At 40.0% G+C, this 22646-nt stretch overlaps 1 protein-coding gene and 1 non-coding gene across 6 annotated transcripts in view; both read left to right on the top strand.

The window, feature by feature from the left end:
• The window catches only part of BMS1 (BMS1 ribosome biogenesis factor), a 109151-nt gene extending 86893 nt beyond the window's left edge, over positions 1-22258 (top strand). For 4 of the 5 annotated variants that reach the window (XM_010598233.3, XM_010598234.3, XM_010598232.3 and 1 more), the window contains exons 19-23: positions 11211-11333; positions 12237-12384; positions 12720-12895; positions 17549-17710; positions 18491-19024. In XM_010598233.3, coding sequence (XP_010596535.2) covers positions 11211-11333; positions 12237-12384; positions 12720-12895; positions 17549-17710; positions 18491-18706 — 825 coding nt within the window. In that variant the 3' untranslated portion in view covers positions 18707-19024. Of the gene's footprint in view, positions 1-11210; positions 11334-12236; positions 12385-12719; positions 12896-17548; positions 17711-18490; positions 19025-21319 lie in introns of those variants that run through there. The other variant, XM_064290343.1, reaches the window with a different exon arrangement.
• Positions 7894-8000, top strand: LOC111752993 (U6 spliceosomal RNA). Its single transcript, XR_002787852.1, has one exon. It is a non-coding gene; the product is annotated as a U6 spliceosomal RNA (small nuclear RNA).
• Positions 22259-22646: the final 388 nt, after the last annotated feature.

Here is a 22646-nt window from a genome sequence, read left to right as displayed (position 1 = left end):
GTTTTATAGTTTTTTTGTATAAGTCTTTTACATCTCTGCTAAGATTTATTCCTAAGTACTTTATCTTCCTGGGGGCTATTGTAAATGGTATTGATTTGGTGATTTCCTCTTTGATGTTCTTTTTGTTGGTATATAGTAATAAAACTGATTTTTGTTATGTTTGTCCTGTATCCTGATACTCTGCTGAACTCTTCTATTAGTTTCAGTAGTTTTCTTGATAATTCTTTAGGGTTTTCTGTGTATAAGGTCATGTCATCTGCAAATAGAGATACTTTTTCTTCTTCCTTGCCAATGGATGCCCTTTATTTCTTTATCTAGCCTGATTGCTCAGCACAGTGTTGAATAAGAGTGGCGATAGAGGGCATCCTTGTCTGGTTCCCGATCTCAAGGGCATTGCTTGGCCTAATATTCTTGAGAATGTTCCATGTGCACTGGAAGAAAAAGTATACTTGGCTGCCACTGGTTGGAGTGTTCTGTATTTTTCTCTGAGATCAAATTGGTTGATTGTGGCATTTAGATCTTCCAAGATTGTGTGTCAACTTGCTTGGGCCATGATTCTCAGCATTTTGGCAGTTGTATAATGTTGTGATCACTTCCCTGTTGACATTTGACATGTGATCACCCCCATGATGGAATCTACTGAGTGGTACCAGTGGGGGCGGGGCTTGTGGTGGCTCACCACCCCCACAGCCTTTATCTTTCCACCTTCACCGCCTACTTCCTTCCTGCTTGCCATGCCAAGGTTTTTGGCTTGTTCTGGATTCAGCAGCTTCTTCTTGTCTGACCTCCAGTTCTTGGGACTTGAGCTAGCAGCTTACCTGTCCATCTTGTGGTTCGTCGATCTTCACAGCCTGCGAGCAAGAGTCCTGCTCCACAACCTGCTAATCCTGGGTTTGCCAGCCGCTACAGTTATGTGAATGAGGAGAAACCTTGGAGTCTTGCCTGCCGACCTTGGTTTTCCTCAGCCTTCACAGCCTGTGAACAGGAGGCATGCTCTTCAACCTGCTGATCATGGGTTCACCAGCTTCTGCAATTCCATGAATTGGGAAATGCCTCTATCCTGATCCACAGATTTGGGATGTTCCAACCTTTACAATCATGTGAGCTGTTTCCTTGATATAAATCTCTATATATTTATACCCCTTACTGGTTTTGCTTCTCCAGAGAACCCAGCCTTAGACACTTGTCTTTACTGAGCTTCTTTCTGCATGTTCTGTCCTTCACTGAAAGTGGTGTGTTGAAGTCTCCTACTGTTATTGTGGAGCTGCCTATCTCCCTTTTCAGTGCTGTTATAATTTGAGGTATTTTGGAGCCCTTTTTTTGGGTGCATAAATATTTTTTTATGGTTATGTCCTCCTGGTGTATTGACCCTTTAATCACTGTGTAGTGTTCTTCTTTATCCTTTGTGGTAGATTTTGCTTTAAAGTCTGTTTTGTTAAAGATTAATATTGCCACTCCTGCTGTTTTTTGATTGTTGTTTGCTTGATGTATTTTTTTCCATCCTTTGAGTTTTAGTTTGTGTCTTTAAGCTCTGTCTCTTGTAGGCAGCATATAAACAGATTGTGTTTTTTTAATCTATTCTGCCACTCTGTGTCTTTTTATTGGTGCATTTAGTCCGTTTACATTCAGTGTAATTATTGATAGATATGAGTTTCTTATGAGTTTAGTGTTGTCACTTTGATGTATTTTTTTGTGTGTCATTGACATTTTCTTTATTTCACTTAATTTTCTGTGGTGAGTTGTTTTTCTTTATGTATTTTTTTTCATCTGTTTCATTGTAGATTTTGTATTTGGCGAGTCTTTGTTTTTCTTCTTTTTTATTTTGATGTGTAGGTTTTTTTCATTTCCTTTGTGGTTACCTTAAAATTTACCTCTATTTTTCTAAGTTTAAAGCAATCTTTTATTTTTTGATGTTGCCTTGACTTCCTCTTTATATGAAAGTTCCATAACTACATTATTTAGTCCCTTTTTTGTTTTAATATTGTCATCTTTTATGTATTGACATCTCTGTTTCCCTATTTGCAGTGTTTCTGCTTTGACTTCTTTTTGTGACTTACCTATCTGAGTCACAAGAAGTGAAACACTGAGTTGATAACCCGGTTGTTCTGTCCCGTATTCTAGTTTTGGGTCGTTATCTGATATCATAGGTTCTTTAACCAGAGGACTCCCTTTAGTATTTCTTGTAATTTTGGTTTGGGTTTTACAAATTCCCTCAACTTCTGTTTGTCTGGAAACACCCTAATCTTGCCATCATAGTTGAGAGACAGTTTTGCTGGATATATAATTCTTGGCAATTTTCTTCCCTTCAAGGCTTTATGTATGTCACCCATTGCCTTCTTGCCTGTATGGTTTCTGCTGAGTAGTCAGAGCTTAGTCTCATTGATTGTCTTTTGTAGATGACTTTTCATTTATCCTTAGCCGCTCTTAAAATCCTCTCTTTATCTTTGGTTTTTGCAAGCTTGATTATAACATGTCTTGGTGACTTTCTTTTGGGATATGCTGTGTGTGAGGTTCGATGAGCTTCTTGGATAACTATCTTCTCGTCTTTCATGGTAGCAGGTAAGTTTTCTGCCAACAAATCTCCCGCTGTTTTCTGTTATCCTCCCTGTTCTGGTACTCCAATCACTCATAGGTTATTCCTCTTGATAGAATCCCACAAAATTCTTAGAGTTTTTTCATTTTTTAAAATTCTTTTATCTAATTTTTCCTCCAATATATTGGTGTCAAAGTTCTTTATCTTCAATCTCACTATTTCTTACTTCCGTTGCCTCAGTTCTGCTTGTATGACTTTCTATTGAGTTGTCTAATTCTGAAATTTTATTGCTAATCTTTTGGATTTCCGTTTGCTGTCTCTATGGATTCTTGTTTCCTGTTAAATTTGTCATTTTGCTCTTGTATAACCTTCTTCAGTTGCTCTGTTACTTTGTATGTGTCTTCCTAGGCTTGCTCTACGTTTTACCTGATCCCCTTCCTGATCTCTTGAAGAGGCCTGTGTATTAATCTTTTGAATTCTGCCTCCAGTAATTCCAAGATCTTCTCTTCCCCCAGGAAATTTCCTGGTTCTTTGTTTGGCTACTTGCTGGAGCCATTATGGTCTGCTTCTTTATGTGATTTGATATTGACTGTTGTCTTTGAGCCATCAGTAAGTCTTCATATTTATTTATTTTGTTTCCTTACTATGTCCTAGCTTTTTGTTTTGTTTTGATATGCCCAAATAGGCTGGTCCTAAGAGCTGGTTTGATTGTTGACATCTTTTAAGCACTCACATCCTGTCACCAGGTAGTTAGAGCTGCTACTAGGTGTGTGAGCCCAGGAGTCTGTTTACCTTTCAGTTCAGGTGTCCAGGTTGTCGGTCACCAAGTGTGTGGTGCAGGCTCTCACCTACTGTGCTAGACAGGCAGGTCTATGTAAGAGTGCTTGGAGCAGGCACAGGTTATCTGGCTGCAGTAGGAGGTTATGTGCTGAGCAGGGTAGGGGGCTGACGGCTGCCCCTGAGTGCCTGGGTGGAAGGCATGTTCCTGTTCCCTAGAGCACGTAGATAGGTGGGCTTTACAGCCAGAGTTTGGGCGCTCAGTGCTGTTGGCTGTATGGACTATGAAGCACCACTTATTCTTGGACCTCTGTCATGTGTGGCTAAGTGTAGTGGGTGGAGCCACCAGCCCTTAGGCCCCTGATGTGAGTAGGTGGTGTCCCTGCTTAATGGGCATGGCAGTGTCAAATGTCACAGATCCGCCACTCCCCATTAGCTGTTGCAGTTGAAAATAGGCTTCAGGTATATACCCTGGTATAGTATGCTAATAAGGGCCTATGCTCTAGAAATGGGCCCACACAGGCCTAGGCAGAGGTAAAAGGTATTCATAGTCCGTGGACTTCTTATGCCAGTCCTTAGGTAAAGGGGTTGTGCCTGCCCTGAGGTCCTGGCTTAGGGGACCTGGCAGATTATTTTTTCCTGTTTGTTATTTGTTTGTTAATTTATTCCCTCTCCAAAGCCGGGAGAGTAGCTCGGGGTACGCTTATGGGTCCCACTTTGGCCCAGCGAGCGTGGCAATCGCTGAAGCAGGACCGGGACCAGCATAGAGCAGGAAGGGGGTGGGTAAATGGAAGAGGGGTACTTTCCAGAAGGGGAAGGGTTTTTTTAATACCACATGGTAAGTTAAGATGCTTGTACTGAACTTTAGCCGCTTCCTCCTGGTTCCGGAGGCTTGTGAGGACTCTCTACCACTCAGTAGTTTCTCCTGGTGTAGAAGATGTGACCCGAGTGCTACTGCTTGCCTCTGCCTGCATATCGGCTGATCCAGCCTGCAGGGTACCAGCTGGGTCAGGTCTGGCACATCTTCGCTGCTTCTGAGCTGCCTGCCTGCCGCTCAGTCCAACTGCTCAACTTTGTCTTTGATGTTTAGGACTCCTCAGTTGTCATATGTAATTGATTCACTTGTTTTTTCCAGCCTTTGTTGTAAGAGGGACCACAGGAAAGGCCTGACTACTCTGCTATTTTAGCATCCTCTGTCATCTTGGAGTATAATTTTTCTTAGTATTGGTTATGATCTTTATCTCTGATGGATTGGTTGTTATGTCATCAATTTCCTTTTTTAATTGGGTTATTTGCCTTTCTGGATTTCTTTTTCTTCTTTTTTTAATCTAACTAGTGGTTTGTTTCGTTGATCCTTTCAAAGAACTAACTTCTGTTTTTTGTTTTGTTGGTCCTTTCAAAGAACTAACTTCTGGTTTTGTTAATTCTTTCAGTTGTTTTCCTATTTTCTCATTCATTTCTGCCCTGGTTTTCATTATTTTATCTTTTTTTCTGGTTGCTTTTGGTTCCTTCTGCCGTGCCTGTTCTCTTTGTTCAGGTTGTCAATTTAAATTAGTGATTTTGGATCTTTCGTCTTTAATGTAGGCATTTACTGCCATAAATTTCCCTCTGAGTACTGCTTTTGCTGTGTCCCAAAGTTTTGATATGTTTTGTGCTTATTATTGTTTGAGTCTAGGAATTTTTAAGTTTTACTTTTGATTACTTGTATGACCCCATAGTTTTTCAGTGGTGTATTATTTAGCTTCCATGTAAGTATTTTTTCCCCTTATTTTTCTTGTTATTGTTTTCTGGTTTCATACTCATGGTCCAAGAAGATGTTTTGTATGATTCCAGTCTTTTTAAACTTGTTGAGACCTGTTTTGTGCCCTGGCATATTGTTTATTCTGGAAAATGGTCTGTGCGCACCGGAGAAGAATGTGTATCATTCAGAGGTTGGATAGAGTATTCTGTATATGTCCATGAGGTCCAGTTGGCTTAAGGTTTTATTTAAGTTCTCAATGTCTTTAGTGATTTCTTTTTAGTTGTTCCATCTGTAATTGAAAGTGTCGTGTTGTAGTCCTCTACTATTACTGTGGAATTGTCAGTTTCTCCTTTCATAATAGTCAGAATTTGTTTCATATATTGTGGTGCTTTGCTGATGGGTACATAAACCCATCAGCAATGTACCACAATATACTAGAACAAAAAACCAAACCCATTGCCATCAAGTCGATTCCAACTCATAGCAACCCTACAGGACAGAGTAGAACTGCCCCTTAGGGTTTCCAAGGAGCACCTCGTAAATTCAAACTGCCACCCTTTTGGTTAGCAGCCGTAGATGTTAACTACCATGCCACCAGGTTAGGTACATAGATATTTATAACCATTACGTTTTCTTGTTGAATTGACCCTCTTATGATTATGTAATGTCCTTTTTTATCCCTTGTAACAGATTATGATTTAAAGTCTATCTTATTTGTTTTACAGATTGAATTGTATCCCCTCAAAATGTTTATCAACTTCGCTAGGCTATGATTCCCAGTATTGCGTGTTTGTCCACCAAATTGTAATCTGATGTGATTATCCTATGTGTTGTCGATCCTAATCTGTATGATGTTAATGAGGCAGGATTTGAGACAGTTATGTTAATGAGGTAGGACTCAATCTACAGGATTAGGTTGTATCTTGAGTCAGTCTCTTTTGAGATATAAAAGAGAGAATCGAGCAGAGAGGAATGGTACCTCATGCCAAGAAAGAAGTGCTGGGAGAGGAGCATGTCCTTTGGATCCAGGATCCCTGTGCTGACAAGCTCCTAGACCAGGGGAAGGTTGATGACAAGGACCTTCCCCTTGAGCCAACAGAGAGAGAAAGCTGGTCCCTGAGTTCGGACTTCTAGCCTCCTAGACTGAGAGAATAAATTTCTGTTTGTTAAGGCCATCTACTTGTGGTATTTCTGTTATAGCAGCACTAGATAACTAAGACAATCTAATATCGGTATGGCCGCGCCTTTTCTTTTTTGCTTATTGATTGCAGTGAATACTTTTCTCCATCTTTTTGTTTTTGGTCTGTTTGTGTCTTTGTATCTAAGGTGGGTTTCTTGTAGACAGCAGAAGAATGGATCTTTTTTTTTTTAATTCATTCTGCTACTCTGTCTTTTGCATGCGACTTTTAGACCATTTACATTTAAGGTTATTTTGAAAATGAATTGTCTGCCTCACTGATTTTGTTGCTTGTTTTCTGAGTGTTTCATATCTTGTTTATTATACTGATATTTCTGTTTTTGTTTATATTTGGGTGCTTTCTTGTGATGAGCCTTTTTGTTAACTTGCTACTTTTCTCCTGAGTGTGTCTCTTTCTTAGTGATTTCTTAGTGGTTACCACGTATGTTGTTACTTGACTTACAATGACTGCAGTGTCTAGCATATGAATAACTGTTAACATACACCCTTGACATAATAAATCTATTCCTCATATGCTCCTCCCTCCCCCGTTTCTGTTGGTGTGTCTCCATTAACATCAATATATAACCTGTATTTGGTTTAGTTTGTACTTATTTCTTACTGTCCTTTCCTTTCTGTTTGGAGTACTTTCTTGAGTAATACTTGCAGAGCTGGTCTGGTAGTGGCAAATTCCCAGAGCTTCTGTTTGTTTAGGAGTGTCTTGATTACCCCCTCATTTTTAAATGATAACTTTGCTGGGTAAAGTATTCTTCATTGGCAGTTCTTTTGCTTCAGTATTCTATACATGTCGTTCCATTGTCTTCTGGCCTCTGGAGTTTGTGGGGAGAAATCCATACTGATTCTTATGAAAGAACCTTGATACTTTAAATTTCTTTTTTTCTTTTGCTGCTTTCAAAATTCCCTTCTTGTCTTTGGCTCTCAGTAAGTTATGACACAGGTGTGATTTTTTTTTTTTTTTGGCATGTTTTCTGATTCCTTATTGAATCTCTCATTTTGTTCCTCCATTTGTTTCCTGAACCCCATTAGTTTGTTTTCTGTGTGTTTTTTACTTTCTTTAAACATATTTAGCACCATAATCTGAAAATTATCAATTCTTTGCATTATTCTGTCCTCTATAGGAGAGATTTCTTCTTCATGTTTTGCTTTAGAATGTTCCTTCTTTTGTGCTTTTGTGTTGTTGGTGGTTTTTTTGTTGTTGAACTTTAGCAATTTTATCGTTTCTTTAAATTTTTTACTCTGTTTATTGTAGCAAAATTCAAGAGATCTGTATGCTTGGTCTCTGGGATTCAGTACTCATGCACAGAGGGGAAGGTTTCACTGGACATCTCCACTGTTGTACACAGTGGGGACTAGCTGTACTGTGGGGATGGTGAGGGTTTTGTTTTTAAGCCAGCAACCCTCCACTCGCATACCCACTAACCATGGTTTCTTCCTGGGAGCAGCCTCCTGCTTGCCTGTTGGACTGTTCCCCTCACCCTGTTTCCCTTGCAGCTACTCCAGACTCTATTGCCTATTAGTTTCAGGCCTCAGGGAGATTCAGCAGTACTCACATGCAGCTTTAAGATCTTCTCTTGCCCACCCTTACTTGTGCAGCCTGCAGACTCCCATGACCAATTTTCTCCACCTTAAAAGAAAATACACCTTGTGCTCACTTTGGCAGCACATATAGTAAAATTGGAATGAAACAGAGAAGATTAGCATGGCCACTGTGCAAAGATGACATGCAAATTCGTGAAGCATTCTATATTTTTACTAAATACACAATAGATAAGTGGTCACTTTGGTGAAGGTTAAGACAGTACACAGTACTGGGGAAGACAGCACAGCTTGTACAAGGGTAGGTCATGGAAGCTCCATAGACACATCTAAACTCCCTAAGGTGCCAAATTACTGGGCTGAGGGCTGTGGGGACCATGGTCTCAGGTAATATCTAGCTCAACTGGCATAGCATATGTTCTACCTTCTGCTTTGGTGAATAGCATCTGGGGTCTTAAAAGCCTGTGTAAGGTACTCCTCTAGTCTCACCCCTTCTCGAGCAAGGAAGAATGAAGAAAACTAAAGACACAGGGAAAGATTAGTCCAGAGGACTAATGGACCACAACTACCACAGCCTCCACCAGACTGAGTCCAGTACAATTAGATGTTGCCCGGCTACCACCACTGACTGGCCTGACAGGGATCACAGTAGAGGGTCCTGGACAGAGCTGGAGAAGAATGTAAAACAAAATTCTAACTCACACACACACAAAAAACTAGACTTACTGGCCTGACAGGGACTGAGAAAGTCTGAGAATATGGCCCCATTACACCCTTTTAGCTCAGTTATGATGTCACTCCTGAGGTTCACTCTTTAGCCAAAGATTAGACAGACCCATGAAACAAAATGAGACTAAAGGGGCACACCAGCCCAGGGGCAAGGACGAGAAGGCAGGAGGGGACAGGAAAGCTGGTAATAGGGAACTCAGGGTTAAGAAGGGAGAGTATTGACATGTCATGGGGTTGTTAACCAATGTCAAAAAACAGTGTGTGTACTTCTGTCTAATGAGAAGGTAGTTGTTATGTAAACCTTCATCTAAAGCACAACAACAACAAAAAAGCTAGAATTTACTCAAATGAGCTCCTGTAAAAACGCCTGGGAGAGGTGTCTGACCTCCTCCAATCCCACAGTGGGGAAGGAGAACCAAGGTCAACAGCCCAAGGCTGATTCCTATGAGGTGGAGGTCTGACACACCTCCTCTATAGGCCAGCTCTACCAATTCTGACACCACCCGACCCTCCCTCAGCACTCTACTGGGTTCAGTAATTCATCACAATGGCCACAGAGAACTCACAGACCATACTCAGAGTTATGGGGTTTATTAGGGACGTAACAGGTATGGTTGAGGCTCAGCAATATACAGGATACAGTTTTTCCTTTAGGATAGCCCTTCCCCAGCAGTGTTCTCAGGCATGCCTCTCTCTGGCCCTCAGTCTCTGGCCAAAGGGACTGAGCTTTCTCTCTCCGTGTGCTTGGAAGCCCATCATGCTGTCTTCTGCTGCCAGGCCTCTGTTGCTGAGTCTCTCCTTCCTTGGTGGTGGTGGGCACCTCTTCCTGCTGTGGAATTAGCTCTCTTTTAAGGCAAAACTGACTAATGCCCTTGGTAGGCTACAATTACCCTATCACACAGTCACCTGGTAGGAGTTACAAGATCATGGCTAGAAACGCCACACATGAAAGTAACAAAGCGCACCGTAGCTCCCTTTCCGTGTTCCTTGCTTGGGGCATTACCTAGTCCCGTCCCAAAATGGCTGGAGTGAGCTCGCACTCCCAATGTTATTGAGTAGGATCTCTCAGTTTGGCTGCAGTGAGCTCGTACTCCCAATGTTAGCGAGTAGGATCTCTCAGTTTCTGTGCTGACCCCGTTCGTCTTCTCCCCTGCTCTCAATTCACCCCGATGCTCCAGTTCCCTAGCTACTGTCTGGAGTTCCAAGATCTCAGTCTGTGCTTGTTTTTATTCATTGTTCAGTGTGTTAGTTGCTGGGGGAATAGATAGGAGCATCCATCACTTCGCCATCTTACTCTGCCCCTTCTGTATTAGAGTTTTAGATTGCTTTTGTTAAAATACTTTTTCAAGCAAAAAGCTGGAAGCAACCAAGATGTCCATCAACAGACGAATGGATAGATAAATTATGGTATATTTACACAACAGAATACTACGCATCGATAAAGAACAATGGATGAATCTCTGAAACATTTTATAACATGGAGACCTGGAAGGCATTATGCTGAGTGAAATTAGTCAGACACAAAAGGATAAATATTGTATAAGACCACTATTATAAGATCTTGAGAAATAGTTTAAACTGAGAAGAACACATTCTTTTGTGGTTATGAGAGGGGGGAGGGAGAGAGAGTGGGAGAGGGTTATTTACTGATTAGATAGCAGATAAGAACTACTTTAGGTGAAGGCAAGGACAACACTCAATACAGGGGAGGTCAGCACAACTGGACTGGCCCAAAAGCAGTTTCCTGAATAAACTGAATACTTTGAAGGTCAGTGGAGCAAGGGCAGGGGTTTGGGGATTATGGCTTCAGGGGACATCTAAGTCAACTGGCAAAATAAATTCTATTAAGACATTCTGCATCCCACTTTGAAGTGTGGCATCTGGGGTCTTAAATGCTAACAAGTGGCCATCTAAGATACATCAATTGGTCTCAACCCACCTGAATCAAAGGAGAATGAAGAACACCAAGGTCACAAGGTAATTATGAGCCCAAGAGACAGAAAGGGCCACATGAACTAGAAACTACATCATCCTGAGACCAGAAGAACTAGTTGGTGCCAGGCCACAACCGAAGACTGCCCTGACAGGGAGCACAACAGAGAACCCGAGGGAGGAGAACAGTGGGATACAGACCCCAAATTCTCGTAAAAAGACCAGACTTAATGGTCTGACTAAGACTAGAAGAATCCCGGTGGTCATGGTCCCCAAACCTTCTGTTGGCCCAGGACAGGAACCATTTCCGAAGCCAACTCAGCAGACATGGATTGGACTGGACAGTGGGTTGGAGAGAGATGCTGATGAGGAGTGAGCTCCTTGCATCAGGTGGAAACTTGAGACTATGTTGGCATCTTCTGTCTGGAGGGGAAATGGGAGGGTAGAGGGGATTAGAAACTGGCAAAACAATCACAAAAGGAGAGACTGGAAGGAGGGGAGCGGGCTGATTCATTAGGGGGAGAGTAAATGGGAGTATGTAGTAAGGTGTATATAAGTTTATATGTGAGAGACTGACTTGATTTGTAAACTTTCACTTAAAGCAAAATAAAAATTATTTTTAAAAAATACTATTTCTCATGTTTAGATGTTCTCTCTTCTTAGCTAAATATAAGTGAAATGTACTTTTGTAATTTATTGCATCACAGGGAATTTTAATTTTTCTTTTATTATCTCTATATTCAAATTTTGTGGGTTCATTTTAGCCTGATTTCCGGATAGCTGCCACAGGAGTTGTCCTTGATCTGGATAAATCCATAAAAATTGTAAAGAAATTGAAGCTAACTGGATTTCCATTTAAAATTTTCAAGAATACTTCATTTATTAAGGTTTGTATGTCCATTAATCACATATTTATTTAAAGCAAGAATGACGTATTTATAAAATGAATTCCAGTGTTTTCAGAACAGGTTTTTGAATCTTTTAAAATCTTGATCTTTGCTATTTTTAGTTTGTTTATGTTCATCTCTCTATTACTTAAATATACTCAGAAATCTTTAAAAGTGTAGTAAAACAGATTTTATTGGCTGAGACTATGATTTATTGCTTCCATGTGAGAGTAGAGTATCTCAGAGCTAATATTGAAAATATATAATTTTGTTCATTCGACTTCGTTTCCTTTTTGGGTTTTGTTAAGAAAGGGGGAAGTTTTTTAGTTTCCTTAATAGTCTCAGTAGAAAAATAGACAAAGCATTTCGCAAAAAACTAGTTGGCAAGGATAGAGAGTAATGAACATACTTTTGCAATATTTTGGGAGGGTAGTTTGAACAGCATTTATTGAACATTTCATTAGTGGAGATGTTTCCATTAAAAACAGCCTCAAGAAGGTCATAAAATGTTCTTGTGATATAAGGTAATAATACCACCAGGCATTTATCTAGTTCTTTTTACTTTCTGATCGCATTCACCTAAGTAATAAGATTTGAGCTGCAGTCCAGCCCTGTGAGATGTCAGCAAAGACTACATAGGCCAGTTTAGTCCAATAAAGGTATATTTGATCTTTACTTTTACAAAATTACCACAATCAAGTTTGATTAGTGTTATTTTTGGGAAAAAGTAAACAGTTGTATTTTTTTTTTACCTAGTAATTCCACTTCTAGGGGGAGAATTTGAGTTATCATATTTTATCACCCTTCAATGAGTTGTTTTTTTTTTTTTTTTATACCAAGGATATATTTTTGAACTAAGCTAAAGTATATGATTTTGTGTATTCTTTTTTCATATTTCTTTAGGGAATGTTTCATTCTGCCTTGGAAGTGGCCAAATTTGAAGGTGCTGTGATTCGAACTGTCAGTGGAATAAGGGGACAGATCAAGAAAGCACTCCGGGCTCCAGAAGGAGCTTTCCGGGCCACCTTTGAGGATAAGTTGTTGATGAGTGGTAAGTCTTCTTTGTGGTGTTTTGATGATAGTGTGCCACCATTCATTGATTTCTACCCAACAGTGGTTAGATGAAGAGAGTTTAGGTCTTTAAACAATCAGAGTCCTCTCCGACACCCCTCAGCTGAGGCATTTGGGGCAGTGTGCTGGCTCACATTATGTCTGGAGCCCTTTGGTTCACACCCACTAAAAGCTTTGTGATATACAAGGTTAGTCCACTTACTGAGTCCTTCAAATATTGACCAACCAGGTAGAGAAGAATAGGGCACATGTTTTTTTCTGTTTGGTGAGCTAGATATGAATCTTTTCAAAATGTTACATTTTCTGTCTTTCCAGATATTGTCTTCATGCGAACTTGGTATCCTGTCTCCATTCCAGCCTTCTATAACCCAGTCACATCTTTGTTGAAACCAGTGGGTGAGAAAGACACCTGGTCAGGAATGAGGACAACAGGTCAACTGAGACTCGCACACGGTATCAGACTAAAGCCAAACAAGGATTCTCTGTATAAGGTACAGGTTATGTATGTATTAGTTATGACGACTGCATGTGCTCAGTAGACATTGAGTCAAAGCAATACTTTTGTATGTAATTGTGAAAAATGGCACGGTGGCATCAGAGGCCCTCTAACTTCACAAGAGGAAAGAATCACCATCAACATCAGCCCAAGGCTGATTGCTGTGAGGTGGAGGTCAAACATACCTCCAGCCTTTTTACCAATTCTGACACCAGCCGTCCATCCCCCAGCACTCTGTACTTCTCTGCTGAGTTCAGTAATTCATAGCAATGGCCACACAGAACTCACAGACCATACTCAAAGTTGCGAGGTTTACTTGAGTAGTAACAGATTACAATTCAGGATCAGGAATGACTCAGGATACAGTTCTTTGGTCAGGACAGATTCTCAGCCGTGCCCACAGGCAGACCTCCCTTAGCCCCTTGGCCTGGCCTCTGTCCTGTTCAGGCAAGTGTTACAGCTCTTTATCTCCACCAGTGTCTGAAGGCACCCCACTCTGCCAGTAAGCCTTTGCCCAAAGGCACTCAGTTTTCTTGCGCTGTGGGCCGGCACACTCAGCTCTCTCTGTGGGTCAGCTCTATGGGCTGGGAAGCCCACCATGCCTTCTTGTGGTGGTCTCCTGCTTCTGCCATTTCTCTACCACTCCTTCTAACCATCTCGTACCGTTTTCAGTGTTACAGCTCTTTTTTTGTCTCCTGGGTCTAGGAAGTTTTCAGCGCAGGGACTGTGGGTCCAAAGGACATGCTCCACTCCAAAGTCTAAAAATGTTAGACTTTTCAAGTCTAAAGCCTAACATTAAATTTGGTTGAACATATTGTATATTCATAGAACATTTTGGAAGGAACAGTAGTAGTTCTGGAAGGAATAGTAGCAGTTTTCTCTGGACTGGAAAGGAGACTTCAACTTTCATGTATACCCTTTTTGAGCTCTTTTCTTTTTCACCATATACATGTATACTTTTTAAACATTAATGTGTTAATTATTATTGAAACAATATAGGTTTTTTATTTTTAAAGTGTTAACATACATATGTACAGAAAAGTACAAAAATCACATTTGTACAACTAGATGAATTTTAACATACCGAAGTCACCAACCACTACCTGGTACAAGCAATAGAATGCTACTACCACAGCCAAAGCCCCCTTTGTGATCACTCCTGATTACCACCCCAACCTCCTCCTTAAAGATAGCTACTATCCCAACTTAGTACATGTAAATTAGTTCTACCTGTTTTTGAGTTTTATAAAGTATACACTATTTTACCTGGTTTCTTTCATTCAGTGTTATAAAATTCAACCGTGTTCTTTCATATAACAGATGTTCATTTTTATTGCCAAACAGAATTCCATTATATGAATATGTGACAGTTTATTCATTTTACTTGACAGACATTATTTGCTGTATTTGGCCATTATAAATGCTGACCTGAACACTTGTACACGAGTTATTTGGTTTTCATGTCCCTGCATTTCTCTGTTGAATAGATCCCTAAGGGTGGGATTCCAGGTTACCCTTAGGGATGTAGGGTATGCATGTGTTCAGTTTTATTGTGTGCCTATAATGTCCTGAACTCAACTATATATCAGAGTGCTAGTTCCACATCCTTGCCAACAGTTGGCCTCGTGGTCTTTTTTATTTTAGGCTTTCATTGCCTTTCTAGATTGCCATTTTCATTTAGATTTTGGGCTCAGAACTTTCGTTATTTTCTTGACAGCTTAACGATGCATTTCAAAAGATTTATTTTTTTTGTTTGTTTTGTTTTAATCCAGGGTGTTTCGTTATTTTATAATAAGAGGGTAGTTCAGGACATCAGTCTGCCATTTTGTTGGAAACAGAAGTCTCCCCCAAACTAAGAACTCACTGTCATTGAGTAGATTCCAAGTCATAGCAACCCTGTAGGACAGAGTAGAACTGCCCTGTGGGGTTTCCACGGAGCAGCTGGAGGATTCGAACTGCCTACTTTTTGGTTAGCAGCTGAGTTTTAAATAGTGTGCCATCAAGGCTTCAAGTGTCACCAAGGTATTACTTTTTCTATAAAATAGTGAATAAAATTTTGGATCAAAACCCACCATAAAAGACAAGGAAGGACAGCATATAATGATTAAATGGGCAGTACACCATGAAGACATAATCTTAATAAATACCTATGTACCCAGCAGCAGAGCTCCAAAATACATAAAACAAACTCTGACAGCACTGAAAAGAGAAATAGACAGTTCCCCAGTAATAGTAGGAGACTTTAACACACTACTGCCAGTAAAGGACAGAACATCTAGAAAGAAACTCAGCAAAGATACAGAAGATCTAAAGGCCACAATCAACCAATTTGACCTCATAGATACATAGAACACTCCACCCAACAGCACAAAGTACACATTCTGTCCCAACATACATGGAACATTCTCCAGGATAGAACCGCATTTTAGGACACAAAGCAACGCTCAATGCAATTCAGAATGCTGAAATAATACAGAGCATTCTGTCACAATGCTGTAAAAGTGGAAATCAACAGGAAGAACAAGGAAAAAAAAATCAAACACATGAAAACTGAATGTCACCTTGATTAAAAACAACTGGGTAATAGAAGAAATCAAAAAATGTCTAGAATTAAATGAGATTGAAAATACATCATACAGAAACCTTTGGGATATAGCAAAGGTAGTACTCAGAGGTCAATTTAATGCAATAAACACACACATCAAAAAGAAGAATGGGACAGAATCAAAATGTTAGCCCTACAACTTCAACAAATAGAGAGCAACAAAAGGAGCCCACAGGCACCAGAAGAAAGGAAATACTAAATATTAGAGCAGAAATAGAGAACAGAAAAACAATAGACTCAAGAAGACCAAAAGTTGGTTCTGTGAAAAAAATCAACAAACTCAACAAACTGTTGGCCAAACTAACAAAAGATAGGAGAGGAACAAAATAACCCAAATAAGCAATAAGATAGACATTACAACAAACCCAACTGAAATAAAAAGGATCATAACAGAATACTATGAAAAATTGTACTGTTGCAAATTTGAGAATCTAGAGGAAATGGACAAATTTTGAGAAACATACTACCTACTTAAACTAGGACAAACAGAAAAAAAGCTCAACAGACGTATAAGAAGAGGTTGAAGAAATAGTTAAAAACTCCCAAACAAAAGCCCTGGCCTGAACGGCATCATGGGAAAATTCTACCAAACATTCAGAGAACTCACACCAGTACTACTCAAACTATTTCAGAGCATAGAAAAGGAAGGAATATTCCCAAATTCATTCTGTGAAGCCAGCATAACCCTGATACCAAAGCCAGGCAAAGACACCACAGAAAAAAAGAAAATTAGAGACCAATATCTCTCATGAATATAGATGCCAAATTCTCAACAAAATTTTAGCCAGTAGAATTCAGCATCATATCAAAAAAATAATACACCACCAAGTGGGATTCATACCAGGGTGGTTCAACATCAGAAAATCAACATAATCCACCGCATAAGTAGAAAAAAAGAGAACTACAAGATCATCTCGATTGACGCACAAAAGGCATTTGGTAAAGTCCAGTACCCATTCCTGATAAAAACTCTCAATAAAATAGGAATAGAAGGGAAATTCCTCAACATAATAAAGGGCATCTAGATATGGGGAGCCTGGGGGAGAGTGCTGACACATTAAGGGATTGCAACTAATGTCACAAAACAATTTGTGTATAAATTTTTGAATGAGAAACTATTTGGTGCTGTAAACCTTGCCTTAAAGCACAATAAAAATTTTTTTAAAAATTTGGAGGATTACCTTAACTTTAATTTTTATTAAAATATGCTTCAGGATGTGGTACTTGTTATGTAGCCTGAGATGCTCACTATTTTTTGAAAAGAGATTCTTTTAGTTTAAGCGTCGAATTTAGATTACCTTGAAAATTGGTTGTAGAGTGTTTTGCCTTCATCTGTTGCCTTAATTCCACTTTTCTCAGCTGGCCCTCCATTAGAAACAGTCAGAATAAAGTTAAACTTTTTACTGAGAATCAGGGATATGGACATTTTGCTGATTGGAGGAAGTATGTCTCTCAGATCCAAAGAGATTTATAAACCAAAAAAAACCCCATTGCCGTCAAGTCGATTCCAACCCATAGCGACCCTAGAGAACAGAGTAGAACTCCTCCATAGTTTCCAAGGAGCACCTGGTAGATTTGAACTTGACCTTTTGGTTAGCAGCTATAGCACTTAACCACTGTGCCACCAGGGTTTCCAAGAGATTTATAGTCAAGATAAAAGGCTAAATTATTTTTATTAGCTGGAAAACACCACCTCGGTGCTCAAAAGATAAGGTTTGAATCTTCCATTAAAAGAAACTTTAGATCTACTCACCTGCTCTGTTAAGATCTCGTAGTTCCATACCATAGAAATTGGCCCAGTAGATTTCTTGGAAAAATTGTAAATAACATATATATATTCCTCTGTTTTGCCATTGTTACGCACGTCCATTGAGATAGTCCATATTGGATGAATGAGTGAATCTTCGTTTCTAATGGTCAACAAACTCTGTGTTACTGACCGTGTGTAAAAAGTCAATCCATTAAGATTTTATGCAAAAGTTTTTGGATGCACTTAGAGCACAGTTGAAATATGTCACACTCTTTGTTTTATTTTTCTTTCAGCCAATAGTGAGGCAAAAGAAACATTTTAATTCACTGCACATTCCAAAAGCCTTGCAGAAAGCCCTGCCATTTAAGAACAAGCCAAAGACTCAAGCAAAGGCAGGCAAGGTGCCGAAGGACAGGCGAAGACCAGTCGTCATAAGGGAGCCTCATGAGCGGAAGGTACTATGAATGGACGGCTCATTCATTTCCATGTGAAAACGATGCTTTCAGTAGCACATTTGGTATTTCTACTGCATTCTCATTTTTCATCAGGAAGGAATAAGGGCTAGACTTTTTGAGGCACTAGACCTAGAAGTGAGAAGAAAGGTTATAGTCCTTTCCATCATCTTTTGTTTAGTCATGCTCTGCCTTATCCATTTTGACGGGGGTAATAGGTACACAGCTGATGGATCACTCTGCTCCTGGTATAACCAAATCTGAGCAGTCATGTTAGGATCTGAGACAGAAACCAGCAAATCCAACATTTTTGATAAACTTTTATGAGTGCTGACAATACTGATTTGTTTAGTTATTATTTCTGTTAAGTAAGGGAAATAGATTTATTTAACCATATCCTCACCTTCTGCTTTGTTTTCAGTTTGGTGGGGCGGGTGGGGGGGGTTATTTTTATCTCTTCTAAGCTTTTTAGAGGCAGAAAAGTTTTCTTTGTCTTAGTTAATTGCACATAGTATCCACAGAATAATGAACAATGGTGGTTTTATGGCAAAAGCCAGTATGTAAGCATTTTGCTAAGTAAATATACTATCAATATCTCCATGTAAATCGTGATATCCCACTTTGGATAAATTTTCATTAGGTTAATAAATCATTTCTGATCATGGATTAAGTCCAGTTTTGATAAAATCAACTGAGGTGTTTAGGTCCCCTGAAATTTAGACAGGAATTAAAGCATGCCATAGCCGTAAGCATATTCTGATGCTCACTCATTTTTTATATCAGGTCCTTGCACTGCTGGATGCTCTGAGCACAGTACACAGTCATAAGATGAAGAAGGCCAAGGAGCAACGGCATCTGCAGAATAAAGAGCACTTCAAAATGAAACAGAAGGAAGAGGAAGAGAGACTGACACATCAGAAGGAGCTCAGGAAGAAGCTCTTCCGAATCCAGGGTCAGAAAGAAAGAAGAAACAATAAATCCAGTCTGAAAGGGGCATGAGGAGCAACTGAAGTAAGCTTCCCAGACGGGTGGGATATCATTTGAATCTGTAGAAATGAATGGTTTTAAGTATGATCGTACTTGTAGATGGGAATTCCAGAACAAGTCAGGGAACTGTAGCCGAAGAGAGACTGCCTTTGCAATGAGAAATTGACAAGACTGCTGACATGACACATGTTCCTTCTCACCATCTAAGTTATGTAGAGATTTAAAACGATACCATTTATGCTTTTGCTCTAAAATAAAAAAAACAGCTAGCTGCCTCAATCTCTTTTTTGGTGTATGCTATAAAAATCCATTAAAATATTTTCTTGTAAATTTTGGCTTACTGTTTTTCATTAAGAGTGAATGCCTGACAAATTGACTGTGGATGATTGCTTTCTCTACCACCTTCCTGGTGAGCCTTCCAGAAAAAAGAAAAATACTAACTCAAATCCTCAGCTTCACAGTGAAATTGTAGAGAATTGAAAAGAATGTATGGCCAGTTGTTTGTTTGTTTTTTGCCTACCATATATTCTTTGATCACTGACCTTAATGGACATTTTATATCTTATTTCATATGATTTGCATGTAAGTTTAATAGCTTTTGTTGTTGTTAGGTGCCACTGAGTTGGTTCCAACTCATAGGGACACTAACAGAATGAAACACCACCTGGTCCTGTGCCATCCTCACAATAATTGCTATTTTGAGCCTGTTGCTGCAGCCACTGTGTCAATCCATCTCACTGAGGGTCTTCCTCTTTTTGGCTCACTCTCATTACCAAGCACAATGCCCTTCTCCAGGAACTGATCCCTCCTGATAACACGTCCAAAGTGTGTGAGACTAAGTCTCTCCTTCCTGTTTTCTGTACAGCATTCTGGCTGTACTTCTTCCAAGACATATTTGTTCATTCTTCTGGCAGTCAACGTTATACTCAATATTCTTCACCCACACGATAATTCAAAGGCATCAATTCTTCTTCGATCGTCCTTATTCATTGTCTAGCTTTCACATGTATATGAAACAAAGATACCATGGTGTGGATCAGGCACATCTTAGTCCTCAGAGTGACGTCTTCACTTTTTAACACTTTAAAGAAGTCTTTTGCACATTTGCCCAGTGCAACGTGCCGTTGGATTTCTTGACCGCTGCTTCCACGAGTGTTGATTTTGAATCCAAGTAAAATGAAATCCTTGACAACTTCAATCTTTCTCCATTTATCATGTTGTTGCTTATTGGTCCAGTTGTGAGGAATTTTGTTTTCTTTATTATGTTAAGGTGTAATCCATACTGAAGGCTATAGTCTTTGATCTTCATCAGTAAATGCTTCAAGTCCTCTTTGCTTTCAGCAAGCAAGGTTGTATCATCTGCATATTGCAGATTGTTAATGAATCTTCCTACAGCCCTGATGCCCCATTCTTCATACAGTCCAGCTCTTCAGATTATTTGCTCAGCATGCAGATTGAGTAGGGATGGTGAAAGGATACAACCCTTGCACACACTTTTCCTAATTTTGAACCACACAGCATCTGCTCGTTCTCTTCGAACAACTGCCTCATGATCTATATACAGGTTCCTCGTGAGCACAATTAAGTGTTCTAGAATTAGCATTCTTCACAGTGTTATCTGTAATTTGTTATGATCCACACAGTCAAATGCCTTTGCATAGTCAATGTTATGGGTTGAATTGTGTCCCCCAGAAGTGTGTGTCAATTTGGCTAGGCCATGATTCCCAGTATTGTGTGGTTATCCTCCCTTTTATGATCTGATGTAATTTTCCTATGTGTTGTAAATCCTAATTTCTGCCTATGGTTAATGAGGCATGAGTCGGTTATGTTAAAGAGGATTAGGGTGGAACGCAGCCGTGATCTGATCTGAGGGGAGTTTTCTGGGGCATGGCATGCATTACCTTTTATCTTATGAGAGATGACAGACACTGCTGGTGGGAATGTAAAATGGTACAACCACTTTGGAAATCGATTTGGCACTTCCTTAAGAAGCTCGAAATAGAACTACCATATGATCCAGCAATCCCACTCCTTGGAATAGATCCTAGAGAACTAAGAGCCTTTACAGGAACAGATATATACACACCCATATTCATTGCAGCATTGTTTACGATAGCAAAAAGTTGGAAGCAACCAAGGTGCCCATAAATGGATGAATGGATATATAAATTATGGTATATTCACACAATGGAATACTACACATCGATGAAGAACAATGATGAATCTATGAAATATAACATGGGGGAATCTGGAAAGCCTTATGCTGAGTGAAATTAGTTGCAAAAGGACAAATATTGTATGACACCACTATTATAAGAACTGGAAAAATAGTTTAAACAGAAGAAAATATTCTTTGATGGTTAGAGTGGGGAGGGAGGGAAGGAAAGGGTTTTCACTAATTAGTAGACAAGAACTATTTTAGGTGAAGGGAAAGACATCACACATTACAGGAGAGGTCAGCACATCTGGACTAAAGCAAAAGCAAAGCAGTTTCCTGAATAAACTGAATGCTTCAAAGACCAGCGTAGCAGGGGCAGGGGTTTAGGAACCATGGTTTCAGGGAACATCTAGGTCAATTGGCATAACAAAATCTATTAACAAAACATTCTGCATTTCACTTTGCAGAGTGGCACCTGGGGTCTTTATTGGTAGCAAGCGGCCATCTAAGATGCATCAATTGGTCTCAACCCACCTGGAGCAAAGGACAGTGAAGAGCAAAGACACAAGGTAATTATGAGCCCAAGAGACAGAAATGGCCACATAAACCAGGGACTACATCAGCCTGAGACCAGAAGAACTAGATGGTGCCTGGCTACAACCAATGACTGCCCTGACAACAGAGAACCCCTGAAGGAGCAGGAGAGCAGTGGGATATGGACCCCAAATTCTTGTAAAAAGACCAGACTTAATGGTCTGAGACTAGAAGGACCCCAGAGGTCATGGTCCTCAGACTTTCTGTTAGCCCAAGGCAGGAACCATTCCCAAAGCCAACTCTTCAGACAGGATTGGACTGGACAATGGGATAGAAAATGACACTGGTGATGAGTGAGCATCTTGGATCAAATAGACACTTGAGACTATGTGGACAGCCCCTGTCTGAAGGGGAGATGAGAGAGCAGCGGGGGTCAGAAGCTGGCCGAATGGACGCAAAAAGAGAGAGTGGAGGGAAGGAGTGTGCTGTCTCATTAGAGGGAGAGCAACTAGGAGTATACAGCAAGGTGTATATAAGTTTTTGTATGAGAGACTGGCTTCATTTGTAAACTTTCATTTAAAGCACAATAAAAAAAAAGAGAGAGGGGCATCATCCAACCAAGAAAGAAGCACCGGGAGCAGAGTTTGTTCTTTGGACCCTGGGTCCCTGCCTGAAAAGCTCCTAGTCCAGGGGAGGATTGATGACAAGGATGTTCCTCCAGAACTGACAGAGAGAGAAAGCATTTCCCGGAAGCTGGCACCCTGAATTCCACCTTAATGGCTCCTATACTGTGAGACAATAAATTTCAGTTTGTTAAAGCTATCCACTTGTATTTCTGTTGCAGAAGCACTAGATAACAAAGAGTCAATAAAACACAGGTAAATATCTTTCAGCCAAGATCCATCTGACATCAGCAGTGATTCCCCTCATTCCATGCCCTCTTCTGAATCCAGCTTGAATTTCTGGCAGTTCCCTGTCGATGTACTGCTGCAATCACTTTTGAATGATCTTCAGCAAAATTTTACTTGTGTGTGATATTAATGATATTGCTTGATAATCTCCACATTCTTGTTGGATCACCTGTCTTTGGGATGGGCACAGATATGGATCTCTTCCAGTCAGTCGGTCACATAGCTGTTTTCCAAATTTCTTGGTGTAGAGGAGGGAGCATTTCCAGTGTTACATCCATTTGTTGAAATATCCTGGTCAGTTCCTGGTGCCTTGATTTTCGCCAATGCCTTCAATGCACCTTGGACTTCT

The sequence above is a fragment of the Loxodonta africana genome, chromosome 8, assembly GCF_030014295.1.
Source record: "Loxodonta africana isolate mLoxAfr1 chromosome 8, mLoxAfr1.hap2, whole genome shotgun sequence".
Classification (NCBI taxonomy): Eukaryota; Metazoa; Chordata; class Mammalia; order Proboscidea; family Elephantidae; genus Loxodonta; species Loxodonta africana.
The sequence above is the reverse complement of the archived record's forward strand: the minus strand, read 5'-3'. Positions and strand labels throughout refer to the sequence as shown.